The sequence below is a fragment of the Nymphalis io genome, chromosome 12, assembly GCF_905147045.1.
Source record: "Nymphalis io chromosome 12, ilAglIoxx1.1, whole genome shotgun sequence".
Taxonomy (NCBI): Eukaryota; Metazoa; Arthropoda; class Insecta; order Lepidoptera; family Nymphalidae; genus Nymphalis; species Nymphalis io.
This window is the reverse complement of record NC_065899.1, coordinates 3,122,368-3,142,024: the sequence shown is the minus strand read 5'-3', so window position 1 is coordinate 3,142,024 and position 19,657 is coordinate 3,122,368. Positions and strand designations below refer to the sequence as shown.

General features: G+C 31.8%; 1 protein-coding gene across 1 annotated transcript in view; it reads right to left on the bottom strand.

Annotated features, from left to right (window-relative positions):
• Positions 1 to 671: 671 nt before the first annotated feature.
• The window catches only part of LOC126772214 (D-beta-hydroxybutyrate dehydrogenase, mitochondrial), a 41,153-nt gene continuing 22,167 nt past the window's right edge, over positions 672 to 19,657 (bottom strand). The window contains exons 4-8 of the mRNA XM_050492480.1: positions 11,765 to 11,968; positions 10,729 to 10,882; positions 8,262 to 8,449; positions 4,833 to 5,006; positions 672 to 2,298 (exon numbers count right to left, since the gene is read on the bottom strand). Coding sequence (XP_050348437.1) covers positions 2,140 to 2,298; positions 4,833 to 5,006; positions 8,262 to 8,449; positions 10,729 to 10,882; positions 11,765 to 11,968 — 879 coding nt within the window. The 3' untranslated portion in view covers positions 672 to 2,139. The remainder of the gene's footprint in view (positions 2,299 to 4,832; positions 5,007 to 8,261; positions 8,450 to 10,728; positions 10,883 to 11,764; positions 11,969 to 19,657) is intronic.

The following is a 19,657-nucleotide window of genomic DNA, read 5'->3' as shown; positions in this document are numbered from 1 at the left end:
ACTGTTTTTAAAAAATATCCTTTCTTAAATGCTTTAATTACTTACTTCTTTAAAAATATATATTGATTTATCCAATTCTGTTATATAACGAAATCTCAATTACTTTTTATATATTTTGAAAGAATACACATGATACCCAATGATTGAAAATACTGTAACATGATTACGTGTGATATATGTTTTTATAATCAAAATAATAACAAAATTTGATTAACAAAGAGTAATAATACATAAGCAATATATAGTATATCTGTTCAATGTACGCATTGGCGCCAGTAGAATAATACTGCATTCGGTATTCTCAAGGTCATGCAATATCCTAACTGGCTCGAAACTTTCTAAGTAAGGCAACAGAACAGTCGTGAAACATAATTAACTTAATATACTGCATATTGTCTGCAGTATGTTATGTCATCATATATTGTTATTATTACAATTTATAAAGATGTTTTAAAATATCCTTTGAACAGTTTTGTAGCTGTATATTGTACTTTGTATCTACAAAGGTTGATATTATGCAGATGAATTTGTAGACTTAAGCATAAACTTTAACGTGAACAAGGTCACCGTCGTAACTATGAATAAATTATAATGATGATGAGCGATGCGAGTGTATTTCCTTTCATTTACAATAATTTATAGGTTTGATGAAACATTGTTAAAAAATAAATAAAAAGAAACTTTTTAATTTGTCCAATTATTTTAATATTAACAAACATGCTTTACAAAAACCTACTTAGGCCAAAGTAAATTTATCGTGTTCTTTCTCGTAAATGCACTAAAAATGTAGCGAATAAGCTCAAATTGTCTAGAAATTATTCATTGTCATAATTTGTTTAATATTAATGGTTTTCAATTAATGTATTGATTGCTGTTTTATTCATTGAAAATCCGTTAACGTTTTACAAAATATTTGCGCGATGTGATACTAAATGCATACTCTATCACGTTCAGCGAAGAGATTTATTACGACATATTTGTTGCTATTTTCATGATTGCGTTGGATTTGTATTTCAAAAAGCTAGAATAGATAAATCTACTAAAACACAACAATTTGTCTACCTTAAATAACTAACAAAACTAAACAATATGCATTACTATTACTTATGAATAAGTATATATATAATTTAAAAAATTGTTCTAAATAGAAACAAGAATAATAAATTGCAATACGCTTAGAAATATATAGATAACGTTTAATGTAGAACATTTGCACGATAAAAGGCAAGATCAATCACTAAAGCGACCATAGCTCACGAACACGTGTGTCTGACATCTCAAATCTCGTAACTGGCTAGTGAAAATTTGCTATTCATATTTAGTTAAAAGTTTAGTGATGTTTAGAATATAAAATAAATAATACCATGAGTTTTAATACTGTACAAAAACATGAATTAATTAATTTACTGATTATTTCTTTTATTTGATAGAATTCATTTTCAGAATTCAATGCACCGATTGAAATGAAATAAAAATAAAACTGCATTCGTTCCTTTTTGAATACTTACATTACATTGGTTTGCATTCAAGCTTTAAACGAATAATCTTGTTATATTCAACTGCTAAGCAAAACCAACATAAGAATTAAAACATGTACATATTTAAGTTTAAAAGTTAATATAAAATAATACGCAAGCATTGTCAGTATTGTAATAAAAATAATAATTTAAATAATTGCATGTAATGAGGTTATGCTTAACGGAAGTCTCCATTCACCTTAGGTTCAATTATGGCAAATACTATTTATTAAATTTTCAGAATACGTATACGGGAAACTGATATTAAATATTTGTAATAAAAAACCCTAATTTACAAATAACGTCACGTAAAACGGATACTGTATACGTGTTCAAGTGTTAGATGCTCGCATAAATGATCAGCAAACTTACTCGACCTTAAAAGCTTACATAATTCATGCAAGCTTCAACGGCGAGCTGGCCTCATTTAGCATAAGGGAAAACTTGTTCAAAATACAATTTTAGTTTAAAATTTATGACAGTAATTTGGTCTTTACTAGAATTTTTTACATATATGTAAAGTTAAAATAACTAGGGTTACAATGTCGTTTAATAAAATTTAGTATTTTAAGAGCATTCAATTTACGTTTTAATAAAAGTTGTTTGATGGTAGATAAGATTTTTAATCTGTGTAGAGGCCTTCGTACAGCGAGCGAGGCATATGTTCGGCTAACAAAGACTTGAGCTTCTCGCGTGGGGACACAGGGGTGTAGCGGGCGAGTGGGAAGGTCCGGGTCACACCGTCGCTTAACGCGCGAGTCACCGCAGTTAGGTCAGCATCCTGAAAATGAAAAAATAATTAATCTTTTCACGAACAAAGTAAAATCTTCTACAATTTTGAAGAATAGAAAATTTTGTGTCGATAATTATGATATTAATTTGTTGTTATACTGAAAATTTTATATTAAAATGTAATTGATTGCATGTTCATCGTTCCCGATTGCATGGCTGTGATAATGGATGTATGACCCTGTTATGTAACCGGTATGAGCATGGCGAATAGTGTGAACACTACACGGGTTAGCAATATCGCCTGAAACGAGTCATGTTTGTAGCGATGCATCAAGAGATTTAAAACGTCCGATAAACGAAGTGCATACTACAATCGCTTATATTACGAATACCTTTCCCTTTTTATGTTAAGACTGAAATATTGGAGGATCAAATATTAGTAAACGCGATATCAGAGTTATAATAATTAAAATGAAATTATGCACGTTAAAGAACTTTACAAATAGGCGATAATTATTTTATATATTATTTATATAAAGCAATTTCTACCACACAACCTAGGAAAGAGAAGAAATATTGCTAAATAAACAAATTATAGGTGGCATAATTATTTATAACGTACAGTACAGTAACAGCCTGTTAATGTCCCACTGCTGGGCTAAGGCCTCCTCTCCCTTTTATTTATAACGTATTTTAATAAAAATATTTTTATTATTTAATAGTTATTCAAATATTCGCCGATACTGAATATACGTTTTCCATTTGCCGATGATGTTATATTTTTTCGGTTATTTAAATTTATAGCAGACATCTGACTGTCTGTGAATGTACAAGATTTAGAAAAAGTCAAAATATAATTCAATATTTAAATAATCACAAATTATATCACATATTATAAATTAAATAATAAAATTTATCGCAAGCAATCCAAAATCTATAATTGCCAATTGAAAGTTCTTCAGAATAAATACACAGTCTTTAAAGATCTTCTTATGTAGCAATAGAGCCTTTCTGCCTCATCACATGTTTCTAATGCTCTTTTCAATGAAAAGTACCTTATATTGCATCTTCGTATTATATAATATTACAAATAAATAAATTATCACGGAAAGTTGACTTAGGTGACCATCTAAGGTTTGTCTTCTTCATCAGTTCCAGTTCACAAATTTCTACTTTCTGAATGCAAATGCTTGACTTGTTGATAAATATATCAAAATCGCTATATTTATATCTATAATATTTGAGGAGATCTCTTAATTCTTCATGCATCCTATTATAAGAATTATATTACAAAAAAATGGGACTATACTGGAAATACATGAAATGTCACAAACAATCAAATAAAAAAACATTTTTCCAAATTGGCTTATAAATGATTAAATTTTGAGGTAACAACATACATAAAAAAACGATTTGAGAACGTACACCCTTTTTTAAATTTGTTAATATAGCTGCCTCATGCAGCTTCACCCACGTTCAACGATACTGCACCGCCCCCGTGAGCCATAGCGTTATTTTACATAGACTACTTTTCTCAGTAACAGCCTGTAAATGTCCCACTGCTGGGCTAAGGCCTCCTCTCCCTTTTTTGAGGAGAAGGTTTGGAGCTTATTCCACCACGCTGCTCCAGTGCGGGTACTTTTCTCAATAAAGCATATTTCCAATACAATGAGACTTTTTAAATGGATTGGTAGATTCTACCTTAATGCATTTAAAGAACGAAAGAATATATATATTTACATGTTATGATCATGATATAAAATAGAATATACTTAACAACATGTTTTTTGCATTTGTATTTTCAGATTGAATATTTCGATTTTACAAATGACTTATGAATTACTTTACTTACTTACTTTATGAATGGTTTAAAACCAACGCGGAAATCCATATAAAACTTTAGCAGACGACAAGGAATGAAAAAGTAGTAATTATAATATAAAAAAATCAGCACAAAGACAGGCAAGAACACTAACAACTTGGCCGCTAACGCTAACAATATCGCAGACATTAAAAGTGCACCAAAGGCGAAAAGACATAATTTACTTAATCGTGATAAGCTTAAGAAAAACAAACAGGAAAGAGTAGGTATGGTAAGCTTTTCGTAAGGGGCTTGAGCCCTTAAATTTTACAGTACTTTATGCCTAAAATTGTCTAAAGCCTTGTAAGATATAACTTTGATGGGTTTAATATAATTCTATGGTTTTAATTATTACCCTTTTCAAAGGCATGTGAATAATGTGACATATAAAGTTCAATGACCCTTACAACGCGACAAAACGAGCTCTGCCTGCAGACATGAAAAATTTCTCTTTTAGCTTTTGTTTCATTGTAATCAAAATGTGAGAACAGGAGGTTTTTAATTTATTTTAGTGTTGCATATATTCACAAAAGGTGACCGACATATGCAAACTAAATTGGATTTAATTTACTCAAGTAGCGCTCGAGTAATTTCAGATCGTAAATAAATTATTTATTACGTTCATTTTTTACTAGTGAAATTAGAAAATAAACGAAAAAATATTGCGATTAGAATGTGTAACATAGTGTTGTTGAAAAGTTGTAGTAATGTCTTGTACTTACAGGGCTTTTAGTATATTTCTCTAAGCTGCGGAGTGCTTGTTCGAAATAGTCTTCTCCGTAGGCACCCTTTTGTTCGTCGCTAAGCCTCTTCCACATATCGCGAGCTTGTTCCAGAAGTTTTTCCTCTGAGAGCCAGGCGCTGCCCGTCGTATATTCGCCAGCGGCAACGACCACCTGACACGAATTTATTATTTACTTGTATGAAAGGAGCAAACACATTGTTTATATAAAATAATCAACTATTGGTATTATAAGAAAAATGCCATCTAAGTTATTATTAATAAGCTTTTCCATCCTTCCAAGGTCCTTCATCTTTGCTTTCGTGATTTTTTTTCCTCTTATTTTAACACCTCACTTCGAAAGTTCGACAATCTTAATTCTTTTACATAAACCCTTTTCGTCCTTTAACGGTACGAATAATTTATATAATAAAATGAAATTATTTTTCTTTCTAGATAGAATTTATATCATACAACTTTAATTTGAATTATTACATTGAATATTATTAAAAAAATTCAATTTAAATGAGAATCCTTTTTTTTGTAGTCGGTTAAAAATAAAAAAATACTATAAAGGGTACTATTATGAAAATAATGTTAAGTAAGTTAGTATAGTTTTTTAACATTTATTTGAAGTTATTTAAACAAATAGTCGATTTTTGTAAAATGAAGATTAATCGATGCTGAAAGAGAGTCGATCAGAAAGTTCCGAGCTCTTTGAACAGCACAAACAAGTTTAGAGAGGGTTTCTCAACAAGTATGTTTCTAAAACTTCACGAATCGAATTATCCCCGCTAATTGAATCTTGGAAGTAACAGCGTTGACACTCTACGTTTTGGTTTCGGCTTCGCAAGCAAGCTACATAGCCGTTTATATAATGTAACCAGATTATGTATGACAGAACAGGTAGTATATGGTAAAAGCGTAATATTAATATGGGCCAATTAGTATTTTACTTAAGAGTTTTGCAATAAACTCTTAAGTAAAATTACGTACACATAGGATCTTTCAACAGAGCATAAAAACTGAGACTTTCCTTAGGTTAACATTATTTTTCTATCAGGGATTTTTGCATTGTAATAGTGCAACTTCTATTGCATTTCGACCCAGACGAGCTTGCACAAAGCTCGTCTGGGTCGAAATGGTACCACCCAGTCATCAGATATTCTACCGCAAAACAGCAGTACTTGGTATTGTTGTGTTCCGGTTTGAAGGATGAGTGAGTCAGTGTAATTACAGACACAAGGGACATAACATCTTAGTTCCCAAGGTTGGTGGCGCATTGGTGATGTAAGCGATGGTTAACATTTCTTACAATGCCAATGTCTAAGGGCGTTTGGTGACCACTTACCATCAGGTGGCCCATATGCTCGTCCGCCTTCCTATTCTATAAAAAAAAAAACATAAAAAAATATTGTAGCATAAGACATTTTAAAGTTTTTAAGTCACAGTATGTTAATGTCCCACCGCTGGGTAAAGGCTTCTTTCTACTCTTGAGAAGCTTATTCTATTACGCCACTCTAATGCGTGTTGGTTGAACACATGCAGTTTTTCTAAAATTTTTCACATTGTTCCGAGCACAAGATATTAACACAAATGTCCATAAATTCAGTATCCATTAGTAAAAAGTATTTACTTTAAAGGTAGAGGAGTCCAAGGTTATTGTTTAAGTAGTTGTAAATATTAAATAATTTTATTAAATATTCGTCGTTATTTAAATAATTCTGATAACATAAAATTATTTCGTTTACATAATAACGTTGGAAAAATTGTACATAATTTATATGTATATTTTCGTGTTAGCAGTTATGTATAATTAAGAGTAACTAAATTAATGATTTCATAAATTCAATGCAAATTCATATTCTTAGAAGTTCAAGTCTTTTCAGACCTATTACGCGACCCAGTCAACCACAGCTTTTGATACGGCATTTTAATGACGTGTTTATAATCAAGATTACTACGACTGCGAATGCTAGTTACTATGCGGTTTAGATTAACTAGTTTCTAAGACAATTAATACCTTAATAACTTTACCATTATGAGGTGATTACTGTTAATTTGAAACACTAGACTCATATAAGCTTTCGTTTTTACATAGTTTATATATTGAAACTTGTATTTTTGTTTGAATATTTGGAATTCAATAATCACAGGTTTCAAGATTTCAAAAAAAGAATAATTTTATAAACTATTTTTTTTTAATTTCAAAGGCACTAAAAATTTTAAAAATAGCTAGTTGGTAGTTCATTAGAGATTTTGTGTTATGCTATTATGAACTAAGTTATTTTACAATTTTTTTTTCAATAAATGCGTAGTATTTTTACACATTAACATTACATATTGTAAAGTATCAGAAGATATTATTGTGTACATAGTGTGATGTTGCATAAAATATTTACGGCTCACTCAGGGTAGTAAATAAGCCTCGTAATTTAGAGATAATAACGCTACGTCGTGTAATGACGCGACAGCATCCAATAAACGGTGTGTTTATTTTATAAAATTATATTTGAAATAATATTTTTTGTGCATTTAATATGAACACTTAAGGGTTCTTATTTCATAATGTTTGTATAATTTATTGTTTATAATAGAATGTATACCAAATTTTAAACATTACACCTTTAATTTAGTACTCAAATAGAATGGTTAATTAAGGTGTGGAACATATTTAATCTTTTTTAATATGGGTAGGTGGAGAGGCGAATGAAGTACCTCACGGTAAGTGGTCACCACCGCCCAGTCATTGGCGATGTAAGAAATAATTATCATTCCTTACATCACCAATGCCACACCCACCAATCTTGTAAACTGGTTTACTCAACCTTCAAACCGAAACACAACAAAACTAAGTATTGCTGTTTACCGGTAGAAAATCTGATGAATAAATGGTACCTATCCAGATGGGTCTGCAAAGCCCTTCCACCATTTTAGTTTTTTAAAGAAATCATAACATATATTCTCTCATTATAAACGCCATTGCACATATTTTCTCTCCAATATATAATATACGAAGTATACTTTGTGTGTATATTCTAAATAAATCCAAAATATATTTGAACGGGTTACAGTTATGAGACATTTTTCTGTTGACATTATATTGAATTGCTTTTTTAACTAGCAATTCAAATCAGATCGATAATTTACTTAAAAAGAAGCAAAAAAAGAGTCATATTTACTCGGCAAGTTGAATAATAAAACACAAAACTGTCCGTAACAAAAACAATCTACTAAATATTTTTTCTTTAATTTAAAAACTTTTTTTGTGTGTGATTCCAGCAAGCTTCGCGAAAACCAAATTGTCTCTGTTCTTTAGGGCCATTTTGATGTTGTGAGCCCTTATCGCGTTATTTGAAGTAACTTTAGAATTGTGTTCAATTAGTCTAATCTAAAGATAGTCTAAAATATAATGAGCATCATGACTTACGACGTCGACGCCACGTGGCTTAAGTTCTCGACGTAGACAAGCGGCAAGGGCGTCGAGCGCTGCGAGCGACGCGGCGTGGACACCTCGTACTGGAGCCGCAACATGGGTCAGGATAGACGAAGCCAATACAACACGACCTTTCGCCCGTCGAACCAGCGGCAGCATCACTTGAACTAGTCGAGCTGGTCCTGTAAAGATATGTCCAATTAAGCTGGCTTGGTATATACTTTTAATGTTTAGTTTATGCTATTTAGTATCTCCCATGGTTAATTTGATGTTACAGTTTTACATTTTCGTAAAAAGTACAACATGAATTATTTTATGATTACATTAATGTCCTTACATTAACAGTCCAGTAAGGGCTTGACATCTTTCTCTTTTATGTAAATCTATTATAACAAAAAACATATATTGCGAAGTAATTGAATTTGAACCTGCCTACAATAAAGATTAATTTGCATGTTGTATCAATTACCTGTTTTTGGTGACAATAATTATATTCTATTTCATAACAGAATTTAATAATTATTCATTTGAAGTTCAATGAATTAATAAAATGTAAATAATTAAATAGTATTCAACAAAATACCCTTTTCATATTTTAAATGTAAGTATACAATTTATTTATTTTGAAAGGATACATATTAGAACTTTGTAACGAAAATAGAGACAGTATTATTGTTCTTAATTACAAACTAACTAAATTACTTGTATGTCGACCATATATACATATAAATTTGATACAAGCGCAATCTAAGATAACCTAAATTTCGGCTCTTCGAGGCGTTCGATCATTTAAAATAGAAAAATGAAATGATAATTGGCTTTTTATGTTATTAAAACCAAAATGTATTCGTATTTAGGTTTCTGGTACAAGTTTCCACCTGCATTTCTTTTTCACTATAAATTTTATCCGCATAAACACTTGTTACAAATTTCTGACTGGTCAAAATACATCGTATGTAAAAAAAATTTGAAGCTATTTCGACTTCGCTGCTCCATGCGGGTTTTGAGATATTCATGTAACACTATTTCTAGTCCATATATGCCTTAGCATATTCCATGTTTTCATATTTTTTACAAATTAAAGACACATACAAACTCGGTCGTATTTAATTAAGTACGTCATTATAAAGAAAAGTCATCTCAACATATTGTACAATTTTCATTCCATGTCATGAATGAAATCACTGGCGCAGAAGTTTAATGAAACAACGTTCATGAAATACTAGGCTTTAAGTGGAGCTGGCATCATGTTTGTTTTATACATAGTTAGTCAGTTGGATACAAAGTTTTAAATTGATTTTGTTCGACAATATCGAGCGTTACACAGTAGATGCAAAATAAATATAGTTTTTCTTTAATGATCATACAAACAATAGTAGTATAGTCTTACTAGTGGTAGGGCTTTGTGCAAGCTCGTCTGGGTAGGTACCACCCACTCATCAGAAATTCTAGCGCAAAACTGCAGTACTTGGTATTGTTGTTTGAAGGGTGAGTGAGCCAGTGTAATTACAGGGCATAACATCTTAGTTCCTTTGGTTGGTGGGGGGCACTGGCGATGTAAGCGATTGTTAACATTTCTTACAATGCCAATGTCTATGGGCGTTGACCTCTTACCGTCAGGTGACCCATATGCTCGTCAGCCTACCTATATTATAAAAAAAAGTCTAGTATAACTATCAAAACATTGTTATGATTATAACAAATATCTCATTATATACAAATAAATATTAATTGAAATATCTTTACTAATTAAAAGCTAAATATCTTTTAATTGGCTTTTCCTAGCTTACAACAATATATGTTTCGTACTCAATAACATACATTTTAAGATGTAAATTAAAATCTATATTTCGATGAACAAAGCGGATGGGTATCAGATATTTTATAAAAGCGTTTGGTTCGACTAATAAAAATATACGAGATCTGTCATGTATGTAGTGACATAAAAGTGATTTACTAAACGAGGCGTTTTTGTCTAAGTAACAGACTTTATCGCTGAAGTTTATATGTTACATACAATCATATAATTAGTAAACACGATTAATTTATTATGATCTAAATATGTAATTTTTATACGACATAAAAAGAATGAAATAAATTTTAGTAAGCTTTGTCATTCCTTGATAACTCATACATTATGATGTTTACGTAAATATCTCAGTATAATATCAAAAATTAATATTTAAAAATTAATATTTTAAAACTTATGACTATGTAATATTTTTAACCATTATCGTGCAAAGAAGAAACTACGTTGTATTAAATTGATATAGTAGCTTATTTTTATATGCTTGTTATATTCGAATTCTAATATGCAGTAATAAATGTACGGATGAAGTTGTTTGCTGAAAACCTATTCAGTATCCTACCGCCATCTATGTGATACAATAAGCAACTTGTACTCTTACAGCCATCTAACAGCAGAGTGGGGCAGTACGGTGTATTTGTGTAGAGTAATTACCTAAAAGGTTAACATCCATTGCTCTTCGTACCACCGAGAACGGCACCCATTCCAGTTCCCCGAGTGCACACCATGACTCGCAGTTGACGATGGCCCACAATCCTTGAGCGCCCTCTGGCAGATGATCAACAATATACAACGATGCCGAGAGTATCTGGAAACCGAAGTTACGTAATAGTTATACACAAATAACGAGTGAGGTCGCTTAAATTTAGGTTGAAGATTTATTACAGTTTCATTTTGTAATTCGTTATTTAGTTAACATATTTAAATTAGTAAACATAAAATAAAATACATGTCGCCGTCAAGAGACGCCCGACATATGTGACAGATCGAAAATGATCGTTTATGTAAGAATCTATAATTAAAGGACCAATAAATAAATATGGAGTGAAATAAAATAAAAAAAATGTTTTTTTTTTTCAATAATAAAAATGGTTCGTGTTTATATGTAAACATTTCTTACAATGCCAATAATAATACAAAACACACTGCACACACTCATACTGCGAAGCACACAAAAAGGAATTTGCAACTTTGCGCTTTAGCTTTATCTAACTCCCAAGACGCACCAATAAATGTTTCAAAAGAATATTTGCTACTCTCAAAGCCAATATAGTCAACAATATTTAAAATAAAAATTTAAATAAAATGTTTTCTAACAACAAACCAAATAAGAAACCTAATTAAGACAAAGGACGTCCGGATGAACTTATAAATTTTGACAAAACATTAAAAACAACAACAAAGACAAGTCTGCGAGTAGGCGGGCTTATAGCTGAAGAAATAGTTATTTTCCATTTTTATTAATTGTGAGTACAAGGTTAAATTGATGTTAGCTGCGAGCGGTACACGGTATAATATCGGCCTTTATTAGACTTTGTTAATTAATAATCTCGTTAATTTAAATATTATTGTCTATAAATTATGGAAGCTTTAAAGCTTATTCGTTGGATTTATTAAGCATGTATTTTTTAGTATCATGTATTATTACATTTTTATTTTTGTTGCTTGGCTTAATATTTTATCAACTGACCTGTGTTTCGGACGTAATATCCAATTGAAGAGTATGTAATCTTCCTGAACAATCTTCTTTTAACATATCTGCGTCAATGTTACCAGCTTTACTCTGAAAGCCTGCAAAAACGTGGTATCCTAGGTCATCCAATCTCCTGGCCAGGGCATTTCCTAAAACATTATCACATCCCGTTACCAGCACTGCCTTCCCTGCTGCTGTCACCTACAACATAAGTAACAATATTTCGATTATGCGAAAATGGTCATAATTATTGGAAAAACGCGAACATCGATAAAAACAAAACGTACAACAGGATCTCGCAATAGAGGTGATTTATTTTTGTTGCATTTTTAAGCTATGGTTATTTCTTATAAAAGTGTCATTCAATCAAATACTAATAGTGAATAACAAAGGTATGACGTCAGGCTAAAATTCAAATTCAGATTTAATTGGCAATGTCGAACACAATACTCTTTGCCATTCATCACTTTATGATGTTTAACTGATTCTTTATAGAGAAAATGAAGTTGTTAAAACGCAACCGGGGCAAGGACAACTAAATTTTCATGTGCTTTATTTGTTGTTATTATTATTTATTCATCTTGAGCGGTGGAATTAAATATTGTGAAGAAGCTTGTATGTGTTTGGTGACAAATTTTTAACACGTGTATTCATCAGCTCACAATAAAGCCGCGTGGTTGATTAAACTCTAAGCCTTCCTCTTTAATGAAAGGAGGCCTAATCTATTACATTATATTCTAATAATAGTCGGACATTACTAGTTACTGTTGAAGAGTCAGTCTACTCAGCAGGCCTGCAGATTATAACAAATATATCTTTATAATATCAGCTTCAAAAACAGGTGACGTATATTTACTGTCATAACTTTAATGACATAACGTATAAATTTCATCGCGGGTAAATGATTATTTTACCTTGTTTTTGTGAAACACTTTGACAAAAAATGCGACAAGCGTACTTTCTAAATGAGTTCTAACTCATTAAAATGAGTACCATATAAACTTTATTATTGAGTAAATATTTTTGAATTAACTCATTGTATTAAAAAAATGAACTCATATAAAATAAGAAAAGAATCCGAGTTCGTCCAATTTTTTTTAAGCAAATGCTGTACAAATATTAAGTAAAATATATTAATAATTATAGTTATTATTTAATAATAGCTATTTCAATGTGCCGCTATCGAAACACTTTAAAGTGCTCATATTCAAATCAGAAATTTATATTAAAGTTTACATCCTTTTTATTAATTATATGTGCTAATGATTATATTATTTTTTATTAAAAAAAAGATTAATAGCTTAACGAAAAATTCATTAAGTTTTTAGTGTATTTTAAATTAAGTTTTTAATTTAAAGGTTAAAATATTTTTATTATTTGATTTCTATATTATATATTAAATAAAGTGTTATGATAATTATTAATAGAATTCTCTTCATTCTATAAATAAAAAAATCTATGAAATAAACTAGGTTATTTTAAATTATACGAAGATATAAGATAATTATTTAAGTTGTCAGCGAATTAGCGAAAAAACAAATCTATCCAATATCTCAAAAGATCAATCTAGAATATTTTATATTTCAATAGAGAAATAATATTATTGTCAACTGAATATTCTGACTGTATGTGAACTGACGCGACAAATCGAGTGTATGGCGCGGCAGTTTGACTTTGAGGTAGATCAGCAAGCTTGAATTGTGGAAATCAATACAGAGTAACATTAATTTTTCTTGTAATGTTGACCATTCCTTTTTATTATTACGAATCAGTTGTCAATTATGGAATCGAACTTATTAGGCGTAACAAAAAAAACTACAAAGACGTCTTGTGTCAGAAAGAATTAGATATTAAATATAACATAGTCAAATCTAAATGTTACTTTTGTAAGTAGCTTTTTGTCAGTAGAAAAAGTTGTGTCATTCTATTTGTCTTATGACGTGGATTAAATAAAATCTCGTTTCGAAAGAAGTTTTTTAAATTAACTATTACTTCAATTACTATGATTGTATTTATTAAGTGTGATAAAATGTAATTTTCAAATTTATGTTGTAAAATTTCTAACAATAGAAATTAATAATGCCCAATTTAGGACGGGCAAGTATCAGTAGATAATTATGTATAATAATTAAAAAAAAATAAAAATAAAATAAAAGTAAAAGATGATGCCAGGATTTGTATGAACTCTGATCCCACCCTTCAATAGTGACGTATGTATTACACGTCGTTGGATATATAGGTATTTTTAAGCTGAACAAAAGTTACGATAACGCAAAGTTCTAAATCTTAGTCCGTTGAGAGTTATACATTACTAAGCACGTCAGTTTAAAAATAGCCAAAAATAATGTTTTTCCCAAATAGAATGCATGCTGTGAATTAATACTAGTAACAACTACCTATCTATCATTACCATCGGAGTCACATGGAACTTTTTGATAATAAAACCCAATAATAAGCAATTTTAGGTTGCTTTTATTTATTTAGTTACGAATTTGTCTATACAAAAATCACTCATTTTTACTCTGCATTTATTATGACCTCATTTAAGGCTGGTCCTACAAATCTCTCATGCCTGGCGAACACTCGGTACCAAATAATTGACACGTCATTATCTTTTAGAAATTTTGAAAAACTATTAATGAAAAATCGGTGAATAATAAAAAAAATGAACGACGTATTAGTCTTGACTTGGTAACACTTGTTGCTTACCTGGATTACCTACGCGAAAAAGGCATTACTTGGCTATTATTTAAACTGCCATTTTTAATAAAGCATAACTCTGAACTGACTAAGATTTAAAACTTGGAGCCATAATAACTTTTCTTTAAGCGGAGGAAACTCAAAGAGAATTGTAGTCGATAATTTCAAGTTAAGCTTTTCTAATACGCCCCCCATGTTTCCTTACTCCTTACACAATATTCAAAAACCAGCTTTCTCGGTTCACATGTATTAAAAGTATTAAAAATGCGTTTACGTGTTTCTTAGAGTAGGATTATCTGGGTAGCCACTCGATCTGGCCGAAGCCAGTGCACTTCTGCGACCACCTCCGACTAGAGTTCCCAGGGCAGATCGCTGGCAAAAAGTGTAGCCGCCGTCCACGACACCGTACGGTAACCACGTATCGCCCTCACCACTACGATCTGACTCTGCGATCTCCGCAGAAGAGGCTTGTTATGAGCGGTGAGCGTTCACCCAAATGGGTGCACCGTACAGCGCCATGGAGCGCACTACAACGGCGTATAGGCGCTGGCATAGTGATTTTGAGTCTCCCATGTTGGGTAAGAGGTGGCCCAAGGCAGCAGCAGCGTTGATTAGCTTCGGGCCTAGTTGGACAAAGTGCTGCCCGAAGCTCCATCTTTTGTTCAGGATCAGGCCCAGATACCTCATCTGGGCCTTTACTTTATACTCGCCCCTCGTAGGGAGCCTCTTCGTGGACCATGGCACAGGAGGGCCTCCCTTTTGGATATTGAGACCCTCAGGCCCAGCATTTCAGCATCCGATCCACGGTGAGAGTTGTTCCGCCTTCGGCCAGACGTGCCGTTTTCCCAAAGTCCCACTTCGTCGCGGTGATGAGGGTGTCATCTACGTAACACAACACCCTCATACCGGGAAGGACCAGAGCTCTCAGAAACAACCCCTGTGGAATGAGAAGGAATATCTCTGGCAGGTTATATAATTTATTTTGTCTTGACTTGGCAAAGTAAAGTAGCATTTAACCTCTGAAGCACATAACTGGCAAGAGATGAGTAGTTAAAGCTTATGTACTCGTAGCTCTTAAAAAATTAGCGGTGCGTCCCGGAAATTAATCCGCGCCCAACTATTTACCTGGAAAATTATCCAGTCCATGCTCTGGTGCATAGACTGGACTATTTGTTCTGAAAATACTTAATAGAATCCAATATTTTATAACTTTAATCAATTACTTATACTGACTACCAGCTTAACCTTACGAAATTTCACACAAGACTATACAATGGTTTTTTTTATTAGTGTTGATATTCAGAGAATGGAATTCATAGGACGAGCGACGAAATAAAATTTTCGTAGAAAATAGACGGTGACAGGTTGATTGATGTCCGTTATAATAACTGCTGAGTGAATGTTTTATTCAGCAATTGTAAGTACTTCCAGCCATGCGTGACGTAATGACATTCAAGGTAAGTATTTTGGGGTTGCCTAATCGTTAATTCTTAATTCCACCGTCCTATCACAATTCACAGTCACGCACAAATAAAAAAAAAACTATTTGCATAATTATTATTATTGCTATATAACTAATGTTCTTATTTGTCCAATAATATTGTATTAAATATTACATTATCTGATAGATTATTGTAATCATTCAGTCACACTCTTGTCGTGGAAACAGCAATGAAATGCAAGTTTTAAAAATATAATGCGAGTTTTCCATTTCAATTGAATGTACGAAGCCCTAAAAAATCTTCTTTGAAGAACACAGATTTAATTTAAAAATATGCAGTATTGTTATTTCGCTTCTTATTTCTAGAGTTTGTGGGTTGGCTTTTGTATCCGGTTGCAAACTTTCCATTGTTCTTTTTTGAAAACACGGTAATTTATGTTTAGATTTATTTTTATAAATATTAAACATTAAGTACATCAATGTCTTTCGAAATTTATTTTTGAGGTTTTTTATATGAAAAGTGCAAGATATTTTAGGGTTTCGTATGTCGCTCTTTCATGTCCGCCTACCATAGCCTATCTTCTTCGCATAAGACGAAAATTGTTTAAATTTGCTACAAGAGTTCTCCTTGCTGTCTTTTAATCCTTATTCGTTTACATGGAAATAGCTTTCGCTGTCGGGGTAAAGGTTAAATAGGGCAAATGGCAAAGGTTAAAAAAGAGGGGTTGGGCAGATAAGGTTACTTAAAGCTACTGACATTTAAGAATAGTTGAGACTTCAGAGACGGTGCCAATGGGAAATCCTTTCGGGTTCTCGGCTTGTACAACCCTATTACTAACTTGACGCCAATAGTCGATCTCTCTGTCTTAGGAATTTCCTTAGAACTGTAGTTGATTTGTTGTACTAGATGGTAGAGTAAAGCAAGCCTGTAGGCTCTACTTATTGTATAGCCGCACTACTTTACATATATTGTACCGCCACACTGCTGGTGTCAGCAGGGCGGAGTATTTGCGTCTCCGTGAGAAACAACATTGCAGGCCGTGCAGTCTCGAAATGGTGGTGGACAGCGTTGAGGTTAGCGTGGAGTCCTCGGATGTTAAAGAACTCGACCTCAAACAGCGTGAGTATGGTGGGGGTGTGCACCGCTGAACGACTGTTATTTCTTAGTCGCGCTACCATTTTGGAAAATAAGGAAAAGAGACGTGAAGCGAGCGACGTGTTGCCACGATAGGGGTGGGCAAAGTATGGAGGCCTGTTTCCCCAAATGGTTGCCAAAAGGGAAAATATACTGATCACACTTGTACACTGTAATTAGTATTCATTTTGACCGGTTTGAAGGATGAGTGAACCAATGTATGTATGTGTATAGGACATAAGGGACATAACATTTCAGTTCCTATGGTTGATGGTGCATTGGCGATCTTTATAGTGGCAATGTCTATAAGCAGTAGTGACTTAACATCAAGTGACCAATTTACCAGTCAGTCTATCTTTCAAATAAAACAAATAAATAAGAATGCGTATATCCATTGTAGCTATGACTTGATAAATAATAATAACAGTAAAAAAGTTCAGGCCCAATGATTGTACGGGACCAATTAAGGCAGGACTTAGACTCGTATTTGCCTGGTTTTATTTTTATAGCAAGGGAAACATAAAAGTAATTTCTCACATATTAATTTAAGTTAGAAAGTAGATTTTGAGCACATTATACGCTTTATATATTAGGAAAGAAAGGTTTAAGATATATATTTAGGAGTGACTATTTTGTGAAAACGACCGTTAACCTATTTTTAAATTGGACTTTCGAATAGAGTGGATGACGCAAGTGACTATGCCGAGGTTGGCAGCACATGCGAATATGTGCTACCTACACGCAGAATGCATACCTATTTGACTGAATTGACAATAATAAAATTCAATATAAATACACGTTTAATTAATTAAAACTTAAAGAACCCATTTCTATTTATTAATGCAAAACATTTATTCCATTATGCTTTAAATATGTATGATTTATTTACATACTAGATACACGACCCGGCTTCCAACGAGTAGAACGTTTATTGTTATATTTTTATTCAAATGAATCTTTAAGACGCATAAAAGACAAAGATACAAAAAATCATTATTATTTATAAAAAATTGAGCATTGCGAATGTTAAAATCCAACGCTGGCAAATATCTGTTGTGCTATTTAATATTAATAATATCCTGGGACATTATTCACACACGGCCATCTGATCCCAAACTAAGCAGAGCTTGTACTATGTAAACCAGACAACTGATGTACTACATATACTATTTTTCTTTCGTAAATGCATAATTATATAGATAATTACACCCATACTCAGGACAAACAGACATGTTCATGCACATAAATGACTATCCTGGGTGGGAATCGAACCCACAACCTTCGGCGTGAAAGGCAAGTATCTACCAACCACGCCACCGGCTCGTCAATTTAGTAGAATTATTAAAAAATAACATTGCTTTACTTAGCTTTGCCCCTTACACACCTGTCCTAGAAACTTTTTCTAACCGTCATGCCATGGATGTGTTATAAAAATATTTTACTGTTAAGCACTAGGTAAACCGGAAGTCAGTGAAATTGAGAGCGAGAAATATACTAATACTAGTTGCCCGTCCCGGCATACATAAAACGTTTATATTGAGGGACAAACATTGAAAGAAAAATTCTTGTTTTTATTTGGACCAGAAAATTACTGGGCTTACATATAATTAATAGAATTTAGGAATGCATAAAGAAAAATATTATTAACATTCATTTTTTTATATAAAAAATGTTAAATACAAAGAATTAATTTAATTAAAAAAGCGATTTGTAAGAATTGTAAGAATCAGCGATTTGTAAGAATCTTTTTCAGAAGTAATTATAATATAAATAATTAAATGTATTAGACATTTGCTATACAAGCTGATTTATCCTAAAATTTGTTTTGTTTTCTGCTAATTTACGCATATCGTTTCCTCTGGGTCACCCCGGTGGAGATATATTTTTTTAAAGTTAATTAATTTATTTGTTATTTATGTTTTTTATATATGTGATTACCATGTTTTAAAGCGTAAATAAGGTAAATGAGGAAATAAAGAATATATTTTATTTTATTCTATAACTTGCGCATCGCATATAATTGTTTATTTGAGGGTATTACATTTATTTTCAATCTTTACTAACGGAACAACGCTCACATAATCATTTATTGATAATGATAATAATAGTAAGATATATTAATATAATTGCATTTCAAAAATATATTTTTATGTTTAGTTTATAACCCAGGTTATAAGAGAGGAGAGGAACACTTGAGCTGTTAAAGAATTTCATTTTTAGGAATCGATATAAACAAAACAAAAAATGAGAAATTTCGACCACGGTATTATGAAGTTAATGTAATTTTTATGTATTTGCATTTGTATAAAACTACCAAGTTTCTTGCCGGTATTTCCCAATAGAATGATAATAATAGTAAGATATATTAATATAATTGCATTTCAAAAATATATTTTTATGTTTAGTTTATAACCCAGGTTATAAGAGAGGAGGGGAACACTTGAGCTGGTAAAGAATTTCATTTTTAGGAATCGATATAAACAAAACAAAAAATGAGAAATTTCGACCACGGTATTATGAAGTTAATGTAATTTTTATGTATTTGCATTTGTATAAAACTACCAAGTTTCTTGCCGGTATTTCCCAATAGAATCTTTTCGAACCGCTAACATCA